This window comes from Thalassophryne amazonica, chromosome 3 (assembly GCF_902500255.1).
Source record: "Thalassophryne amazonica chromosome 3, fThaAma1.1, whole genome shotgun sequence".
In the NCBI taxonomy this organism is placed as follows: Eukaryota; Metazoa; Chordata; class Actinopteri; order Batrachoidiformes; family Batrachoididae; genus Thalassophryne; species Thalassophryne amazonica.
The window spans coordinates 40,760,710-40,783,376 of NC_047105.1; the positions used below are offsets into that span (position 1 = coordinate 40,760,710).

Consider the following 22,667-nt stretch of genomic DNA (forward strand, 5'->3'; position numbering starts at 1 on the left):
GCAATAGTGTGGGACAACTACATTTTGTTTAAAAAATCAACAGTTGTATGACATTGAATACCCCAATTATGTTTTGATTATTTTACTGATATTTTATTCAGAGATATTTTAAAACATTAGAAAAAACGTTTCTTTACCATTCATTTTTATCATTGAAGATCAAAAGTCTGGGTGTGGGACAAGCACAAAACGGCAATATTTGCATATAATGATGCTGAAAAAAGGTGAAAAAGTCATCATAGACTACTAGAACAAATTTCTTAACACACTTTCATTGTAAAGATAACTATAAAAGTGTGAAATTTCCCCTTTTTTCTGTTTTTCATACAATATGATCAAAGGACATAATAAGTGCCCGTAGTCTAAGAATCACCCTGATATGAAAATTCAGTAAGTTATATCTTCTATTATACATTCCAAATCTAAGGTGGAACTCTGCTAGTGTTTACTAAGGTACACCTAAATCTCTTTAAAAAAGAGAGAGAGAGAGGAGCCACTTAAGGTGCCTGGTCTTGAGAACCAGGGATGGTCAGTTGAAAAGCTTTTTTTATCCCATGGGAACTCTCCCTACCCACCTAAGCGGCTCAAGAATATGGACAACATGTATATAATTGACATTTACATGACAATTTATATGACAGTATTGAGATTTGATAATTTGGCCATATTGTACAGCCCTACTGTCAACTAGCTGAAAACATTGAGCATTAATTTACAGCTACATTTAAAAAAAATGCTTAATATGCAGGGGGTTAAGAGGGCTGTAATTAGGGGCGTCAGCTGAAAAGCAAAAAAAGAAAAACGCTTTAAAAGGTGGGGAGTATGGGGGGCAGAGCCCCTCCAGAAGATTAAAGATTTTAGTCATTCTCATGCTCCCAAGAACAATTTTACTGAAAAAAGTCTGACAGACCTAAAGGACATGGTTAGATGGTGAGGAGCTTTTCCAGGCATGTGAGGGGCAAATAAAGAAAAATGCTTAAAAAAGTTGAAAGGTAGTAGAAGCTTGAGTCTTCGACTGGACCGGGTTGCTTGACGCGAGGACGTTTCGCTTCAAATCACAGAAGCTTCCTCAGCGACCCTTGTCGTTCTTCTCGACAAGGGTCAGACAGAAGTCAGACTACCAGAGCAAGAATTTTAGCTGAGGAAGCTTCTGTGATTTGAAGCAAAACGTCCTTGCGTCAAGCAACCCGGTCCAGTCGAAGATTCAAGCTTCTCTACTATGGAAACCACCTGGACAACTGAGAGCCTACACAGAAAAGTTGAAAGGTTTTAGCCATGCTAATGCTCCCCTGAAGCATTTACTCAAAATAAAGTCTGAAAGACCTAAATGACATGATAAGATGCTGATAATTCACTCATTCATGTCCACGACATATGCATATTAATAACAACAACAATAATAATAATAGTCATATGATAACAGTTTGTAGGTGCAACCAAAGACGCAGAGGATGCTGCACTGACAAATGTGGCCAATATGAGGGAGGAGCCAAAGTGAGGTGTGGCTGGTGAGCACTCTTTAGCTTGGCGAGGTTTTGAGAAAGCTTTCAATGAAGGCAAATTTGTTTTATTTCTTTTGGCAGTTATAAATGGTACACCTCAGACTATGAGTAAGACAGACAAAATCATTGTCAAAGCTGCTGAAAACTATCTGGGGGATTGTTGCACTGAGTTGGGATGTAGTATTACTCTTTAAGCACTTCAGTCTTATTGCTCTGCTGTTTCAACTTCAGCCCAATTGGTGGCTGTAGAGTACCACCAGATTTGCCACACCCATTAAATCTAGAAGAAGAAGTAGAAGACTAGGGGGCCAGAAAGTCATTGTTATATTAGTCTGTGGTTTTGCTGACTGGATTGTGGGCAACAAATGATGTTTTTCATGTGTCTAGGTTAATGGTTTAGCATGTGGAGTCTGAGGAATCCTGCCACATGGTACATCATGGGATTGTAGCCAAAGCTCAAGTTCTGAGGACAGTGGCGCTGAAGTGTTCGTGACATCATGTAAGGAGGAGATAAAAAAAAAAAAAAGAAAGTCCATAAATTGTTCTTTTTACAGGTGCAATTGATAGAGCATGAAAAAACAAAGAAATTGAACCAAGATTATCAAGATTGGTTAAGAAATAAGGAAGTTATGGTAATTTTAGTAAAAAAAAAAAAAATCTGTATATTTTTTCCTATCGATTAATTACGCACGTCATTTTCACGTTCTCAAAAACCACATTATCAATATCGGATTTTTATGAAACTTCATCATTATGTCGACAAAATATTATATTTTAGGGCTACTTACCTTTGAATGAGTGCTGTAAAGGCGATCGTGGTTTTTTACACTTGGTAAAGTTGACCAAAATTTTCAGCACGAACGAAGTGCATGAAAGAAACAGCAGAATTGAACCGGATAAAAACGAGGTCAAAGAGGAACTTCCTGCCTACATCATTACAACGAATTCCATGAGAAATATCCCAGCGAGACAATGAAAAAAGCGATCTTTGTGGGGAATCCTCTGCACACTGCGCACAATGCGTCGATGGAATATGCATGCAGGCCTCGATCGTGAGATTGTCTCGTCCCTAGATCATGGGTGAAGCCAGACACAGGTGAATTAAAAGTAATATTCAAGTTCTCGGAGAGAGGGTATTTAACTCGGGGTAACCCCATAGTGCTAGCTCATCATTTGGCTGACAAAATAGGAGCTATAATTCAAACAGAAATTTTGCACTTAAATTCACTGTTGGAGGTCTGCAAAGATGAGGCCCAGTGGGACGAGGCTAGTACCTGGGGGTACTCCTTCGTTTGGCCATGTTTGACAGTGAGTAATGGCAGTATGTGCCAACATTTAAGTCTTTAATTCTTTGCTAACATATACTACATGTCTTTTCTTCTTTGCTGTTATGTAGGACATGTCTTTTCTCTAAGCTGCTAACATACTTATTTTTCCTTGGCTAAGAAACTTATTTTTCCTTTGCTAACATGCTTATTTTTCCTTTGCTAAAAAACGTATTTTTCCTTTGCTAACATGCTTATTTTTCCTCGGCTAACATACTTATTTTTCCTTTGCTAACATGCTTATTTTTCCTCAGCTAACATACTTATTTTTACTTTGCTGGCATGCTTTTTCTCTGCTGATATAGGACATGTCTTTTCTCTTTTGCTGATATGCTCATTTCTCCTTTGCTAACATGTTTATTTTAACTCTGCTAGCATGCTTATTTTAACTCTGCTAACATGCTCATTTTCCTTTGCTAATATGCTTTTTTTTTAACTCTGCTAACATGCTCATTTTCCTTTGCTAATATGCTTTTTTTTTTTTTTTTTACTCTGCTAACATGCTCATTTTCCTTTGCTAATATGCTTCTTTTTTTTTACTCTGCTAACATGCTCATTTTCCTTTGCTAATATGCTTTTTTTTTTTTTACTCTGCTAACATGCTCATTTTCCTTTGCTAATATGCTTTTTTTTTTTTTTTTTTTTTACTCTGCTAACATGCTCATTTTCCTTTGCTAATATGCTTTTTTTTTTTTACTCTGCTAACATGCTCATTTTCCTTTGCTAATATGCTTTTTTTTTTTTTACTCTGCTAACATGCTCATTTTCCTTTGCTAATATGCTTTTTTTTTTTTACTCTGCTAACATGCTCATTTTCCTTTGCTAATATGCTTTTTTTTTTTTTTTTTTTACTCTGCTAACATGCTCATTTTCCTTTGCTAATATGCTTTTTTTTTTACTCTGCTAACATGCTCATTTTCCTTTGCTAATATGCTTTTTTTTTTTTACTCTGCTAACATGCTCATTTTCCTTTGCTAATATGCTTTTTTTTTAACTCTGCTAACATGCTCATTTTCCTTTGCTAATATGCTTTTTTTTTTACTCTGCTAACATGCTCATTTTCCTTTGCTAATATGCTTTTTTTTTTAACTCTGCTAACATGCTCATTTTCCTTTGCTAATATGCTTTTTTTTAACTCTGCTAACATGCTCATTTTCCTTTGCTAATATGCTTTTTTTTTTTACTCTGCTAACATGCTCATTTTCCTTTGCTAATATGCTTTTTTTTTTACTCTGCTAACATGCTCATTTTCCTTTGCTAATATGCTTCTTTTTTTTTTAACTCTGCTAACATGCTCATTTTCCTTTGCTAATATGCTTTTTTTTTTAACTCTGCTAACATGCTCATTTTCCTTTGCTAATATGCTTTTTTTTAACTCTGCTAACATGCTCATTTTCCTTTGCTAATATGCTTTTTTTTTTTTTTAACTCTGCTAACATGCTCATTTTCCTTTGCTAATATGCTTTTTTTTAACTCTGCTAACATGCTCATTTTCCTTTGCTAATATGCTTTTTTTTTTTTACTCTGCTAACATGCTCATTTTCCTTTGCTAATATGCTTTTTTTTAACTCTGCTAACATGCTCATTTTCCTTTGCTAATATGCTTTTTTTTTTTTTTACTCTGCTAACATGCTCATTTTCCTTTGCTAATATGCTTTTTTTTTTAACTCTGCTAACATGCTCATTTTCCTTTGCTAATATGCTTTTTTTTTAACTCTGCTAACATGCTCATTTTCCTTTGCTAATATGCTTTTTCTCCTTTGCTGATTATGTAGGATGTCTTTGCTCCTTTGCTGATATGCTTATTTCTACTTTGCTAACATGCTCATTTTTCTTTGCTAACAAGCTTATTTTTCTTTGCTAATATGCTTTTTTTTAACTCTGCTAACATGCTCATTTTCCTTTGCTAATATGCTTTTTCTCCTTTGCTGATTATGTAGGATGTCTTTGCTCCTTTGCTGATATGCTTATTTCTACTTTGCTAACATGCTCATTTTCCTTTGCTAATATGCTTTTTTTTTAACTCTGCTAACATGCTCATTTTCCTTTGCTAATATGCTTTTTTTTTTAACTCTGCTAACATGCTCATTTTCCTTTGCTAATATGCTTTTTTTTTACTCTGCTAACATGCTCATTTTCCTTTGCTAATATGCTTTTTTTTTTTTTTTACTCTGCTAACATGCTCATTTTCCTTTGCTAATATGCTTTTTTTTTAACTCTGCTAACATGCTCATTTTCCTTTGCTAATATGCTTTTTTTTTTTTTTACTCTGCTAACATGCTCATTTTCCTTTGCTAATATGCTTCTTTTTTTTTACTCTGCTAACATGCTCATTTTCCTTTGCTAATATGCTTTTTTTTTTTTTTACTCTGCTAACATGCTCATTTTCCTTTGCTAATATGCTTTTTTTTTTTTTTTTTTTTTTACTCTGCTAACATGCTCATTTTCCTTTGCTAATATGCTTTTTTTTTTTTTACTCTGCTAACATGCTCATTTTCCTTTGCTAATATGCTTTTTTTTTTTACTCTGCTAACATGCTCATTTTCCTTTGCTAATATGCTTTTTTTTTTTTTACTCTGCTAACATGCTCATTTTCCTTTGCTAATATGCTTTTTTTTTTTTTTTTTTACTCTGCTAACATGCTCATTTTCCTTTGCTAATATGCTTTTTTTTTTACTCTGCTAACATGCTCATTTTCCTTTGCTAATATGCTTTTTTTTTTTTACTCTGCTAACATGCTCATTTTCCTTTGCTAATATGCTTTTTTTTTAACTCTGCTAACATGCTCATTTTCCTTTGCTAATATGCTTTTTTTTTACTCTGCTAACATGCTCATTTTCCTTTGCTAATATGCTTTTTTTTTTAACTCTGCTAACATGCTCATTTTCCTTTGCTAATATGCTTTTTTTTTTAACTCTGCTAACATGCTCATTTTCCTTTGCTAATATGCTTTTTTTTTTTACTCTGCTAACATGCTCATTTTCCTTTGCTAATATGCTTTTTTTTTTACTCTGCTAACATGCTCATTTTCCTTTGCTAATATGCTTCTTTTTTTTTTAACTCTGCTAACATGCTCATTTTCCTTTGCTAATATGCTTCTTTTTTTTTAACTCTGCTAACATGCTCATTTTCCTTTGCTAATATGCTTTTTTTTTTAACTCTGCTAACATGCTCATTTTCCTTTGCTAATATGCTTTTTTTTTTAACTCTGCTAACATGCTCATTTTCCTTTGCTAATATGCTTTTTTTTAACTCTGCTAACATGCTCATTTTCCTTTGCTAATATGCTTTTTTTTTTAACTCTGCTAACATGCTCATTTTCCTTTGCTAATATGCTTTTTTTTTAACTCTGCTAACATGCTCATTTTCCTTTGCTAATATGCTTTTTTTTTTTTTTACTCTGCTAACATGCTCATTTTCCTTTGCTAATATGCTTTTTTTTTTTTAACTCTGCTAACATGCTCATTTTCCTTTGCTAATATGCTTTTTTTTTAACTCTGCTAACATGCTCATTTTCCTTTGCTAATATGCTTTTTCTCCTTTGCTGATTATGTAGGATGTCTTTGCTCCTTTGCTGATATGCTTATTTCTACTTTGCTAACATGCTCATTTTTCTTTGCTAACAAGCTTATTTTTCTTTGCTAATATGCTTTTTTTTTAACTCTGCTAACATGCTCATTTTCCTTTGCTAATATGCTTTTTCTCCTTTGCTGATTATGTAGGATGTCTTTGCTCCTTTGCTGATATGCTTATTTCTACTTTGCTAACATGCTCATTTTCCTTTGCTAATATGCTTTTTTTTTAACTCTGCTAACATGCTCATTTTCCTTTGCTAATATGCTTTTTTTTAACTCTGCTAACATGCTCATTTTCCTTTGCTAATATGCTTTTTTTTTTAACTCTGCTAACATGCTCATTTTCCTTTGCTAATATGCTTTTTTTTTACTCTGCTAACATGCTCATTTTCCTTTGCTAATATGCTTTTTTTTTTTTTAACTCTGCTAACATGCTCATTTTCCTTTGCTAATATGCTTTTTTTTTTACTCTGCTAACATGCTCATTTTCCTTTGCTAATATGCTTTTTTTTTTAACTCTGCTAACATGCTCATTTTCCTTTGCTAATATGCTTTTTTTTTTTTAACTCTGCTAACATGCTCATTTTCCTTTGCTAATATGCTTTTTTTTTTTTTAACTCTGCTAACATGCTCATTTTCCTTTGCTAATATGCTTTTTTTTAACTCTGCTAACATGCTCATTTTCCTTTGCTAATATGCTTTTTTTTTAACTCTGCTAACATGCTCATTTTCCTTTGCTAATATGCTTTTTCTCCTTTGCTGATTATGTAGGATGTCTTTGCTCCTTTGCTGATATGCTTATTTCTACTTTGCTAACATGCTCATTTTTCTTTGCTAACAAGCTTATTTTTCTTTTGCTAATATGCTTTTTCCCCTTTGCTGATATGTTGGACTTGTATTTTTTCCTTATGCCCTACATGTGTCTTTCTAACGTTCAGTGTGGGTGTCAAAGATGTAATGATTTTGTATATGTATCTGTTCCATGCAATATTCAAAACCAGGACAAACTCTGAATTTTTAACATTCCCGAAACTGACCGCCAGGATTTGATTTTCTTAAATGCACAAAGAGTTCAGAAATTCGAGCAGTACTTCTATTTTGTGCTCTTCCAGAAGTCATGCGCATGGTCATGGTCCAGTTCTGGAATAATTCACCTTCACATACTGAATAGAACATATTAATTCATTCTTTACAGCTTGAGGTGAAAGAAAATAATTTGTTATATCAACAGTGGAATCTCCCCATTTATTGAACTTTCCTGAAGAGTCCACTGGCACACAACATGTATGGCAACCAGTGGTATGATGGACATCTGTGAGTGACATTAAGAAAATATTTTCATAAATACATTGCATCAATACATCTGTTTGAAATATTTCGAAAAGTATTGTGGTCAAATGTCCCAGACATTTCAGTTTTTTTTCAGCGAGGTCCCATCAGGATTAATTCACACCTCTGTGTGGACATGAATTAACACAACTGACAGGAAAGGTGGATCAGGTCAAGACCTCAGTCAAGTTAGAAAATAGATTGCTTAGATCTTGAGGTCAAGGTCATGGGCCAATTTATTTATTTATATATTTTTTTTTGGATTTTCAAATTAGCACGATTGCTCTAGAATGGACAAGCCCTACGGTCACCAAACTTACAGGAAATGTGTATCAGGTCAAGACCTCTGTAAAGTTTGAGAATGGATGATGTTGACGGGTGATTCTTAGACTACGGGCACTTATTATGTCCTTTGATCATATTGTATGAAAAACAGAAAAAAGGGGAAATTTCACACTTTTATAGTTATCTTTACAATGAAAGTGTGTTAAGAAATTTGTTCTAGTAGTCTATGATGACTTTTTCACCTTTTTTCAGCATCATTATATGCAAATATTGCCGTTTTGTGCTTGTCCCACACCCAGACTTTTGATCTTCAATGATAAAAATGAATGGTAAAGAAAGATTTTTTCTAATGTTTTAAAATATCTCTGAATAATATATCAGTAAAATAATCAAAACATAATTGGGGTATTCAATGTCATACAACTGTTGTGATTTTTTTAAACAAAATGTAGTTGTCCCACACTATTGCCGTAATTTCCACCACAACACTGTAATGTCCCTAAACAGTTTGTATGAAAGATTGTTTGGGTAGTTTCTATGGAGATAAACAGTGACATCAGAGCACATGTATATAGCGCCAAATCACAACAAACAGTTGCCCCAAGGCGCTTTATATTGTAAGGCAATGGTGTGGTGGAAATTACATTTACAAGGCCAATAGTGCCCGTAGTTAAAGAATGACCCTGACCTTAAGGTCAAGGTCACGGGCCAAAAGGTTGTGCTAACGCCACAGGAATTCTGCCACCCAGGGATTTGACTGCAAAGAAAGCATACCACTGGCAACCGCCAGTATTTTACATGTTTTTGTAGCATGGACCAAAAAGTTGTTGCACACAAGATACAAACTGTGACAGACTCTGCTTCTTTTTTTTTTTCTTTAATCCTGGATTTGACCACGAACTCTGGAAGGGAACTGTGTGTGTGTGTGTGTGTGTGTGTGTGTGTGTGTGTGTGTGTGTGTGTGTGTGTGTGTGTGTGTGTGTGTGTGTGTGTGTGTGTGTGTGTGTGTGTGTCGGAACAAGGCTAAATTCACAGCTGCCTTGCAACCTTAAAACGTAGTTTGTTGCATCACCAACTTTGTAGTCTTGTGGCACAGAGAAGTATTTTCTTACAAAAGAAAGGTGAAATTTCAGCTACAGTTTGCATGAAGGCACGTGGAGTGTGACAATACTTATCTGTTCCTTTTCACCATTCTGGGCTCAGAAAATGGCATGTAAATGTAAATAAATGGCCAAATATTTTTTGTTAAACTCCTTGAATGAAAATGAACAGTCTGCACATTATTGTAATATTTCAGCAACACTGTAGTGGTGCATAGAACAATTTTACCAAAATGGTCACTCTCCAAATACTTGTGTTTGTGCACACCCGCAAGGAATTGACAGTTTCCCATATCTTATAAAACCTGATCTCACACAAAGTCACAAGATTCTTAAAAGTATAGCCCCCCCCCCCAAATGTCAACTGACAAAAATGTCGTTTCTACTGAAGTCCAAGCATGATAATGTTTGTTTATTTTTGAAACGTGTTTCAAAATTATAGCTCATTTTAATGAAGATAACATTTATCTGGGGTAAATTCCATAACAAATATTTTCGCATGTATGAGTGTTTGAGAAGACAGTAAGTTACCTCTGACCTCAGGTGATGCACGCTGATGTCTGTGAGATGTCTTGTAAATTACTTCAGAGGTGTTATCTGGTTACAAAAAGAGCATTTTTAATTTTAGAAGTGTTTGTCGCTAGTTTTTGCATAATATGAGTAACATGATAAATTTACACAGAAACGCCGCAGTTATGGAGCGTTTTCTGCCATGTTGGATGTGTCTCTCTACTCTGATTGGCTGTCACCACTTGATCTATGACGTCACTGTCATAGATTGTGTTGATCTCAAACGCCACTGCTATATGTAAGTAGCTCAAGGCCGTCTGTTCTTTAGAAAATTTACCTTTCAGGTGAACTTTTAATACATTTTTTTCTAGACACTTCTAATTTTGAACATATTAGTGACACCATATGATGAAACCCCTATTTAAAGATTATTTAAAATAAAATTATAGTTGTGTCAAAGAAAATAATTTTTATGCCTTAAATTTTAAAAACGATAGTGGCCCTATACCTTTATGACAATGCCCTGAACAACATTTTTCACTGGTAAAGTACTGAAAAAAGGTCATTCAAATACAATGATGTTGAAGTTGGGTTTGTTGGAGGGCTGCATGATCAGTTGAAAATTTTTGTGTCCAAACCTTTGACTGACTATGTATGTGTATATGCACACTCACTGGCACTTTATTAGGTACACCTTGCAAGTACCAGTTTGGACCCCCTTTTGCCTTCAGGACTGCCTTAATTATTCATGGCACAGATTCAACAAAGTGTTGGAAACATTCCTCAGAGATATTGGTCCATATTGACATGATGACATCACGCGGTCGCCCATTCAACCTGTCTGCCCATTCTCCTCTGACATTAACCAGGCATTTTCGTCCACATAACTGTCACTCACTGGACATCTTCTCTTTTTCGGATCATTCTCTGTAAACCCTAGAGATGGTTGTGCTTGAAAATCCCAGTAGATCAGCAGTTTCTGAAATACTCAGACCAGCCCGTCTGGCACTAACAACTTGCCACATTCAAAGTCACTTAAATCCCCTTTTTCCCCATTCTGGTGCTCGGTTTGAACTTCAGCAAGTCATCTTCACCACGTCTAGATGCCTAAATGCATTGACTTGCTGCCATATGATTGGCTGATTAGCTATTTGTGCTAACAATAAAGTATACCTAATGAAGTAGCCGGTGTGTGTGTGTGTGTGTGTGTGTGTGTGTGTGTGTGTGTGTGTGTGTGTGTGTGTGTGTGTGTGTGTGTGTGTGTGTGTGTGTGTGTGTGTGTGTGTGTGACTCTTTCTCTCACTCTCTCTGTGCATATACAGTAGTGTTCAGAATAATAGTGCTATGTGACTAAAAAGATTAATCCAGGTTTTGAGTATATTTCTTATTGTTACATGGGAAACAAGGTACCAGTAGATTCAGTAGGTTCTCACAAATCCAACAAGACCAAGCATTCATGATATGCACACTCTTAAGGCTATGAAATTGGGCTATTAGTAAAAAAAAATAGAAAAGGGGGTGTTCATAATAATAGTAGCATCTGCTGTTGATGCTACAAACTCAAAACTATTATGTTCAAACTGCTTTTTTAGCAATCCTGTGAATCACTAAACTAGTATTTAGTTGTATAACCACAGTTTTTCATGAGGCATTAATTTTGTTGGTTTGGATCCAAGATTTTGCTCGTTCACTAGTGTGCTTGGGGTCATTGTCTTGTAGAAATACCCATTTCAAGGGCATGTCCTCTTCAGCATAAGGCAACATGACCTCTTCAAGTATTTTGACATATCCAAACTGATCCATGATACCTGGTATGCGATATATAGGCCCAACACCATAGTAGGAGAAACATGCCCATATCATGATGCTTGCACCACCATGCTTCACTGTCTTCACCGTGAACTGTGGCTTGAATTCAGAGTTTGGGGGTCATCTCACAAACTGTCTGTGGCCCTTGGACCAAAAAAGAACAGTTTTACTCTCATCAGTCCACAAAATATTCCTCCATTTCTCTTTAGGCTACTTGATGTGTTCTTTGGCAAATTGTAACCTCTTCTGCACGTCTTTTATTTAACAGAGGGACTTTGCGGTGGATTCTTGCAAATAAATTAGCTTCACACAGGCGTCTTCTGTCACAGCACTTACAGGTAACTCCAGACTGTCTTTGATCATCATGGAGCTGATCAATGGGTGAGCCTTTGCCATTCTGGTTATTCTTTTATCCATTTTGATGGTTGTTTTCCGTTTTCTTCCACACGTCTCTGTTTTTTTTTTTGTTTTTTTTTTTTGTCCATTTTAAAGCATTGGAGATCATTGTAGATGAACAGCCTATAATTTTTGCACCTGCGTATATGTTTTCCCCTCTCCAATCAACTTTTTAATCAAACTATGCTGTTCTTCTGAACAGTGTCTTAAACGTCCCATTTTCCTCAGGCTTTCAAAGAGAAAAGCATGTTCAACAGGTGCTGGCTTCATCCTTAAATAGGGGACACCTGATTCACACCTGTTTGTTCCACAAAAATGACAAACTCACTGACTGAATGCAACACTACTATTATTGTGAACACCCCCTTTTCTACTTTTTTTTTACTAATAGCCCAATTTCTTAGCCTTAAGAGTGTGCATATCATGAATACTTGGTCTTGTTGGATATATGAGAATCTACTGAATCTACTGGTACCTTGTTTCCCATGTAACAACAAGAAATATACTCAAAACCTGGATTAATCTTTTTAGCCACATAGCACTACTATTATTCTGAACACTACTGTAAGAGCTTTTAATTTTTTTGTAAGATACTGTAAATTATCAAGGAAATTCACCTTATGCTTTCCTTGATTTATGATATTGTGACTATGTTGAACACCACAAAGGAAAATATTGAGTTTTCTCTACTTATAGCAATGATGGTATGTCCTTAGAGGTGCACAACTTGCTGGTGGAATGAAAAATGTGTCCAAATTGCATACAAATGTGACAGAGTGCAAAGAAAGAAAGAAAACACACAAAAACTGCTAGGAATTCAGAAGATTAAACACTGTACTGTCTACTTTCACCAATTTGTCAGAATTTTTAACTTTATTTCACTGTCTCTGCAGATGATGTTTTCAGTTTGACTTTCACACAATGTACAAATTGCAGAAAGGCACAAGTATCTGCCTCAGTATTTGCATTTGCAACAGAGTCCATATTCATTTTTTAAATCAAAGCTGAAATATGTAAAAACAATATTTTAGAAAAGCTGACTAAAGCAGCGCACAATCAATAACAGACCATTTTCCAGTTTAGCGGCGTCCGTTAAAGTCTCTGCTTCAGGAGTGTCCAATGAAAGCTGGAGGTATTAAAGTTACAAATTACAAATTTCAGAATACAATGTAGTCACTGGCTGATAACTTAATGAGTCTGAGGCATCTGTGATTGGTCGGGTCTCTTCATTAGGTTGGTTCCAACCAATCGGGTCTCTTATGGGGCTTACAGGTGTGAACGTCAACCATGTCCTCACAGTCTTTGCACTCCACAGCGCAGCACCACTTGAATTTGCACTCGCACTTGGTGATCTGTTTGACACGCATGGTGTCATAGCCCCGCCCACAGCACATGACCTCACAGCCATCTGTGCCTCTTGATGACTTGTTGCACACTCTGCCTGCAGTACCCAAAGATCCTGTAAAAGTTAAAAGAACAAAATCATTTTTCAGTGGTGCTTCAAGGAAACATGCAAAACAAAATAAGATCTACACACCACGATATAAATGTACCAGTAAATATACATTTGTCTGTAATGGTGTTCTGGCTGTGTAAGACATCATTATATTCATTTCAATGTCATTCATACCAATCAGTCACAAATACAGATTAGGACAAACTTATTAGCCAACTTAAAAACTGACCTTTTTGTGGGACCGTTGCACAAACCACTGTTGTGCAGTGATGTGCTTTAAATTTGTAATTCTCAAAGCTTGTAAAATCATTGATCGAATGCAATCTGCTATCCCCCTGGACCTGTACACCTCCTTGAGCAAGGAAGATAGTGGCCGATCCCTCTCACCCAGGACACAAACTTTTTGTCACCCTCCCCTCTGGAAGACGGCTGAGGTCCATCAGGACTAAAATATCACGACCCAAAAACAGCTTCTTTCTATCCGCAACTAGAACCCCATCTACCCCCCCACAAAGTACAGGCTGATCATCCCTGTACTGTTCATCTGCATGACTGCACAGCCCCATTCCACCATTCCACTATATCTATTTGACAGTAAACTTAGCTTTGCCCATTTGTCTATTTGACTCTTTTACTTCTTACAGAAGTATTTTTTTCTTTTCTTTTTACTGTTGTTTATGCACCTATTACTTCTTACAGAAGTATTTTCTTTTATTGTTGTTTATGCACCAATGACACCAGATTAAATTCCTTGTAAGTGAGAACTTACTTGGCAATAAATTCGATTCTGATTCTGATCAAGTCAAAACTGAGGGTTATCTTCCAATTTACACACAGCATTAAAACACACCAGTAAGGGTTTAAGCTGTCACTTGAGAAAGCATCAACAGAAATCAGTTTAGTCTTGAGCATAAGAATTGTTGATGCTCACAAAGCAGGAGAAGGACATATAAAGTTATCGCAAAGTTTCCAAGTATCAAGAACTGGAGTGAGAAGTATCATCAAGAAATTCAAAGAGAACCACACAGGACAGAACAGGCCTGGTAGGGGTAGGAAGCAAAAGATTTCAAGGACTCTGGGAAGAAAACTAGTGAGAGATGTGTCTAAAGACCCCAGAACAACTGCCAAGACATGAGTGAATGACTTAATCAAGCCAGGAATTGTAGTGTCAAAGAAGACAATCACTAGACCCCTGGACAGGAATGGACTGTGAGGTTGCAAACTAATAAAAAGTCCACTTGTGCAAAAAATACTCCATCAAGCCAGACTGAAGTATGCTTAGGACAACTTGGAGATACTGATACAGTAGCAGGCATGAAGCTGGGGGAGTTCAATTAAATTGAGTCAATGTGAGTCCCTAGACATGAAAATCAGAAAAGGTCTTGTCTGTCACAGTGCTACGAATGAAGCTACGGCCATATCCAAGATGGCCACCACGGGCAATTACAATAATTTAACATTTTATGTTTTCAAAATATATACATGTGTGCCACAGCAATTTCCACTAATTCTGATGTCTGGAATTCATTTTTGATGATGTTTTGTCCATTAAGAGTCATCTTCACATTGAAAGGTCAAGGTCATTTGAGGGACAAATTGACCTTGATTGTAACTTGACTAGTTTTGTTGATAGAAACACGTGTAGTACATCTAATTCAACAAATACTGACATGTAGAATTCATGAATTTATGATGTATTATGTATAAGTACTCATAAAGACCAAGAAATGTTCTATAGAAATATTTATTTATATTGAGGTGATATGAATGTTGACCACAGTTTTGTCCTATGGAAGGAGGGCGACAAATAATTTGGAGTAGTCACATCACAGTCATGTCAGTGTATTATCACTCATCAGCTAAAATGTTTTCAGTTTGTGTACAGAATATATTATGTGCATCATTAAAAAAACTTGAGATTTGACTTGGCCTTTATTGTTTAAAAAAAACTCCAAGCTGTCTACAGATGGAATTTCAACCACCCGCGGTGCTTTGGCATAAGAGTTAAGAAACATTAACCTAAGACCTCCATCTTTAAAATTAAAAAAAAAAAAAAAATTCCAACATATTACTCATATCTGTCCAGTTTTATGAGGATATCTGCAAGTATTCATTATTCTGTTGAGGAAGGCAGCCACACACAGAGATACGCGTGTGAAAGTAACTCCGTTAGCAAAGTGACAATAAATCAACAGAGCGGGGTGTCTTGAGAAATTTTTTTTTTTTAAGGATTTGGAAGCATGCACGTTCTGCACACACACCCAACTAATTCAGCTGGGAAGGCAAATGATGCATAGTGCATTGTGGTTTGTGGATCTTTTGTCAGTTCAGAAATCGCTCAGCCTGAGTTTTGAATTTTGGTGTCAAATTATTTGCAAGATTTATACTTTGTTAGAAATTGCTTTATTTACTGTGGTATGATCCAAAAACCACAACATTCACCAGTTACTCAGTGTTGCATACTCTGACGCTTGAGAATGTGGGCTCATTTGTAAACAATGTCTTGGTGGCTTCCTTCACTAGTTGTGCGGTCACTCACTTTTTGAAAACTACCTACTCCAAACAGATTTTCCATACTGTCTACTCCTCTGAACTGTGATTGTCTTAAAGAAAACTGTCTGTAAAAATGATGACTTGTATTAAAAAGAATCCTGATATTTAGTTTGTTCAATTAGTTTTGTGGTATGTATAAAAAAAAGGACATAGTTCCTAAATACTTGATGTGATAATTTCGTTAAAGCCCTTGAATCAAATCTAAAATTCAACACTACAAGTAAATCTTGATTGTTTCACTTCAACATCATTATGGTGTTGCACAGAGGCAGAATTGCCTAAATTGTCACTGTCCAAATACGTATGAACCTGCATGTCTGCAGTAACTTGTAGACTCTGTGCATGGCAGCAACTAGTCATGCCTTGCCACCGTACTGACTATAACGGTTTCCGACAGTTGTTTGTGGGTATCCATGATATTAATGAACTTTTGTCACCTCTTAGTCAGACAAAATTGTCATATGTCCAGCCTGTGAGTTTCAAATTTATCAGGATTTAAGGAGCACCCTGACGTCTCCACAGACTGCTCAGAACCAACAAGTGATAAAGATGGCAAGCTTCACTTTAAGGCTGACCTTCAAAAACACCATCTGTCCTTTTTCTTGCAAAATCTGCCAGCTATAGTGTACTCTGAAGACCCCCAAAGACAAAACATGAGAGTTAAACCATCTTTGCATATCAATCCACCGAATTATGCACAGTAAAGTGCAAAAAAACCTTCAGCCTGATTTCAAATGAAATGCACTTTGAAACAAATAATGAAAAGCTTCTAAGTATCCAATCATTTCTGAAAAAGAGTGCTGGGATCTAAGACTAAACACAAGCTGAGCAATAAAGACTAAACACAGGTCATGTGACTAACCTTTACCTTTAAAACTGAATTCTAATGTGTGAACAACGCCGTGCTTTTACAAACCTGCAAAGTAATTTCTGTAGGTTTTTACTTTAATCTGTAACATGTGATTTTTACCCGAGGCCAACATACTGTATGGCCATTGGGTATTGCGAAGACCTGGCGTCCGTCTGTCTGTCTGTGTTCAGCATAAGTCCAGTTCTATTACTGCCACAGTCTTCAAATTCACAGGGAACATTCTTGGGACACAGGCCTTGGACAAGTTCAAAGATGGCTAACCTGGACATATTTTAAGAGGTTAAAATTAGAGGTGGGCGGATGGATCCTAATATCGATACCAACGCTGGTATTGATATTGAACGATCCTCGTGTAAAAAGATCGATACTCAAGCTTTTTTTCTCTCCCACATGCACTGACTGCTGCGCAGGCAGATTCATCAAAGGCTACTCTCTGTCTGTAATGCCGCGTTCACACCGGGCGTGATCAGACGCTACAAATTCGCGGGGGTCGCGTGGCGACGGACGCACCTCCTTCGTCCGATGTGTCGCTCTGCTTGGGTGGACTTTCGCTGCGAAAATTCGCCCCAGTGCGTCATCAAATAAGAGGAGCTTCCATTCCGCTCGGCGTCAAGTCATCATGACCGACCTTAATCACACAGAGCGAGTTGATGTGAAAAGCTCCCAATACAGAGAGTATCATTATTTGCTGCAGGAGCTGCATCTGGATGACAGCCGCTTTGACCAGTCCTTCCGCCTCTGCGGGACCCAGTTTGAGGACCTCCTGTCCCGTTCACGTGCGCACATGTAAACAATAACAAAAAAAAAGAAACTCCGCTGCTTGCTGCAGCTTGCTCCTCCCCCCAAAAAACTGTCATAATTGTGTTTAGAAACCAGTCACCATTTGTTTTATTATACATCTGTGTAGTTAATTAATAAAATATTCTCCACACAGACGATTCGCTTGCGCGCGCACGTAAATAAAACAAAAAAGAAAGAAAGAAACTCCGCGGCTTGCTGTGAGGCTGCTCCTCGCTCTTTCCCCAAAAAACCTCTGTCATAATTGTCTTTAGAAACCAGTCACCATTTGCTTTATTATACATCTGTGTAGTTAATAAGTAAAATAATCTCCATGGACGATTCCCTCACGCGAGCACGTAAAAAAAAGAAAAGAAAAAGAAACTCCGCTCCCGCTGCTGTGGTGCTGCTGCTCACTCCAAAAACTCTGTCATGATTGTGAAATAAAGGACAAAAGACACATAAGTCCTGCTCACAGGCTGCTACCAGATACAGGACATGTTCACATCCTCAGTCAAACTCCAGACATCTCCCTGTCACTACATATTCAGTCCCTGATTGGTCATCGCAGCGCGACAAAATGAAAAAGTTCAGATTTTTCAACTTGGGGAGGAGGGCAACACGACATGACGCGACGCAATATCGCGCCACAAACGTGCAAAACGCTCAAAATCGCTTCACTCGCATCGCGCTGCGCGGTTTGGCGCCAAAATGCGTCCTTACATAGGGATTACAGGGCAACCTGTGGCTGCAGTCGCTCACATTGCGCCCGGTGTGAACGCAGCATAAGAGCAGGGCTGTGCTGTGTCACACAACATGGAGCAGTGCACCCTTGTATTGTGGTTTGACAGCCCTCTACCTCAGGAGATTTTAAGTTGTGTTGAGTGATTTTTTTTTTTAAATAAAAATGTTGATTGTTATAATAAAGTATTATGTTGTCACGTACAATGTTTGGCAAAATTCTATCCTAGGTCTTTTGGTCCTTTGGTATCTGTGAAGCTTAAATATGAAAAAGTATCGGTATCGATATCGGCGACACTGGGCCTGTATTTACTTGGTTTTTCCTGGTATCGCCTGCCTCTAGTTAAATTGTCACATTCTGTTTGAATCTCTTCTGCTTTGTTTTTGAGTGGTGGGGGATGACAGCCAATCAGATTAGAGCTGCACCATGACATCAGTGGCTGGTCTCTTCAAAACCGCTTTGCTTTGTGTTTTTATACCTCAGCCGGATGTGGATCCTCAGGTTTACGAGTGGATCCAGAGCCCTCGTATCCATTGTAGCGGATCCAGGTTTTGCCGAACTTCTTTCCTTCGGCCATCTTTGTTGACAGAAGGACAATAGTTCCACACAAAATGGATCCTTAATCTTGTTTAATGTATCAGTTTCGTAAAAATACAGTCACGGCTGAGGTATAAAAACAAAACACCCACTCGTCTAGGGAGCAATATGAGCAGAACCTCCAGTTTGTTGGGGATGGCAGAGGGATCACCTCTTGGGGTGTTTTTAGGGTTGCCAACCGTCCCTTGAAAAACGGAATCGTCCCTTATTTGGAAATAAAAGTGTGCGTTCCGTATTGACCTGAAACGGGACGCAGTTTGTCCCATATTTCTGTGAGAATCAAAAAGTCTGTAAAATGTCAATGGAATTGACTGGCACTTTATATGGAAACTTACGGTAAATTTGATCCCAGCCTCTCTCCTGCTTTTCACCAGTGAACTGACAGACACGAGTTGACAATACAGAATCACTCTTATCTCATTGGTCGAGGGACATCTGCTCGCAAGAAGATACCGACGTCATGAGCCGACGACGGTCGCTGGACGGCAATAACAAAGCACCATGGCTGATATCTATACAGACACCGACACTGGCACTGCAGATATGCCTACGGACAGCAATGTCTGTAACGTCGTTACTACTCCTAAAAAAAAAAAAAAAAAAAAAAAAGAATGCAAAAATACAGGGGAGAATGAGAAAAGGAAAATGGCTGGGTGGAAAAGGTGCGCGACAACAGTATTGTTTACTTTTCAGACTTTATTTTTTGCACTTTTTATTACACTAAATGTGTAAATGTGCACTGTTACATTGTTTTGCACTGTTACATTGTTTTGGATGATGCAAATTTTTTTTTTTTTGTTAATTTATACAATTTTAAGTTAAGCAATAGCACTACAGAGATTTATTTTTAAAGAAGACAGAATGCTCATATTGAAATTGTGAGTGAAAATTTATTTTGCACTAAAAATAAATTGCTAAATAATAATTTGTTTTCCACGTGTTCATATCAGAACAAATGCATGTATGCATCTACCTAAATTCAGGGTCAAGTCAACAGTCAAATGGTTAAAAATCATTTCACACAGACGCTGGGAAGGGTGAAGGCAATGGTCAGTCGGCCGGTCGGCCCTGGCGGTGAGGTGTCCCTTATTTATTTTTCAGACAGTTGGCAACCCTAGGTGTTTTGTCATTATATGCATGTCTCTCATATATTATGTAAAAGCTATAGTGAGAAATAAACACTTCTAAAACCAAAAATGCCGTTTTTGGAACCTAATAACACCTCTGAACTTATTTTGCAGATGTTTGCATGGTGAGTGGTGATGCCACAGGCTGGTAGCTAGCTGCAAAACTCTGCTTCGTTTGTGTGTAAATATATCCTCTTTGTCATATATTATGTAAAAGACAGCGAAATATAAATACTTCTAAAACTGAAAACCCTCTTTTGTAACCTGATAATACATTTTGCAGCATTAACGTGCACGCTAACATCCGCTAACTCAAAGCTAACTTCCTATGGAGTTAAATTTGTCTCATTAATACATGCAAATGCACAGAGGGTGATCTACAAATATTTCTTGATTTGCACAACTTCTGCTTTTGTCAAAACTCATGTACACACACATGCAAAGTCTCCTACAGACGCTGTAATGTAAATATTGTTTTTGATTGACTGATTAATAGAGGGGCTTTATTGAATATGTACAAACTGTATGTAGACAACAAGATTTTAATGAATTAAACAACTGCAAATTATAAAGAACACAAGGCTCATACAGTTGAGGTTATTTTAGAAATGCGTTATATATTTTTTTAATTAACATTTGGATAGTTCAAATTTGATCTTTCACTGATAAACTAATTTAAAAAAATCTACATTTCAACACAAATTCTGGGGTACTTAAGACTTTTTCATTGTGTACATTTAATATTCATGCTGCCATGCATCCGTTATACAATTGTTTGCCTTTGAAATACATGCAATTTTGGATAATTTTAAACGTGGAACATCTATATGAAAGAATGTTTCTGCAGTTGTATGTCGCACAGTACAGTCAAGCACATAAATACATACTTGGACAGTTAATGCAAGGAATTGGGTTAACTATTGGCTTGAGTCTTTCATGTCTTTAGACAAACTAGCTAAAATTTAACATCTGTGTAAGAAAATTCTCTGTTCCAGTTGGACTGTGCACATTTTCTACAGCCAAAACCACAGGAGCCCTATAACTCCTTTTGTGTTGTCTGGGTATCTTGGTGGCTTCCCTCACTAGTCTCATTCTTGCACAGCCACTCAAGTTTTTGAGAACTGCCTATAGATTTCCGTACAGTACTATAAGGTTCATAGTTCTCAATGATAGATGCAAATATATTTCAAACCATATGCACTGGATATAGAAAATCTACACACCTATGGGGTTTTACACATTTTAATTCCTTATGCAATTTGGGGGAAAATTATTCAAGCTTCTCTACATTAAGATTTCTAAAATTATCCCCTTCTAGGGCTCTATATCATTTCTCAAAACCTGACATGATATGTATCATTGGACAAGATCTCAAGATATTATCAAGATATTATTACAATGATGAGCTAAATACTGCTTAAATTCTATTTAAATTAATGCAAAAACTGTAGTGTGTAGCGTTGGTGTGTAACCCAGTTTTTTTTTTAGTACTAATACTCAGTTATACTGCTTAACATGTATTAGTATTTTCTTTTGCACTTTTTCACCTTTTCTTTGCCTTTACCCCAAATCACAACCTCATGCTTGTTTGATAAGATTACTAACCCCAAAAGCCTTAATCATTTTCATATTTATGACTTTCTGAACACTAACTAACTATAAAGCCAGACCCCAAACAGACCTAATTAGAGTTTAGATGGTACTTTAAAAAAGATATTGCTTCACATCCCACTTTAGTTATGCAGAAATATTAAATTACATAAACATTTTTTTCTGTCCTCTTTCCCTCTGGCTAAGACCCCTGGCCTGCACAGTGAGCAGTAAGAAAGGAGACATCGTGTTTTTATTTGGAAGAGTTGCCAGATTTACACGTAAGAAGGTTTTATTTGTGCTTTTATCTTGTGCCATCCTCAGAAAAAGACTGTGTGTATTTGGGAGGAAAAAAGCAAAGTGTTTATTGTGTTGCATTGTATTTAGGGTGCAGCTTGGTTCCATTTAGAGTGCAAATTTGGTTCCATACTTTTGGTACCATTGCACTCTGCACACACACACATGCACGCGCACACATGTGATCGCACACGTCCTCATGCACGTGCACACAGGTGCTCGTGCACGCTCACAAAACAAATCCACTGTGCTGTCTGGAGGCTGTTAGCAGGAAGAAAGAAAAGCTGGACTCGTTGCTGACATGATTTTTTTTCCCGCTGCACTGAGGATGTACACAGTCGACCGAGCCGGTTGCGTGTGTGTGCGCACACGCATGAGGGACAATGACACGATGATTTGATTGAGCTAACTGACGCTGCTTGTAACATACACACACACCCAAAATCCACTCCACTGTAAGCCCTCTGGATGCATGAAGACCTGCTCACATGAAACACGTGATTTTTGGCTGGACTGAGGAACTATAATCTTTTATTGAAGTCCGAAGTCAGTGCACAGCATCACTGGACTACACATCACAGTGGAACACCAAAATGTAACTCCCTTTTCTGTTGTTTATAAATGAATAAAATATTAAATGACAAGGATTTATTTTAGCAGTTATATAAAGCAAATAATGAATGTTTTTACATTCTTTCAATGGAACAAATATTTAATTCGGTGAAAGCTGGAACATACCAATGTTCGAGCTTTCACCTCATGAAATATTCGTACCATTGAACTCATAAACATTCATTATTTGTATATTATTTACCTTGTGTGCTGC

General features: G+C 36.9%; 1 protein-coding gene across 1 annotated transcript in view; it reads right to left on the bottom strand.

The window, feature by feature from the left end:
• Positions 1-12,583: 12,583 nt before the first annotated feature.
• Positions 12,584-22,667, bottom strand: part of wnt2ba (wingless-type MMTV integration site family, member 2Ba) — a 48,529-nt gene continuing 38,445 nt past the window's right edge. The window contains exon 5 of the mRNA XM_034166086.1: positions 12,584-13,290. Within this exon, the coding sequence (XP_034021977.1) occupies positions 13,061-13,290 (230 nt within the window). The 3' untranslated portion in view covers positions 12,584-13,060. The remainder of the gene's footprint in view (positions 13,291-22,667) is intronic.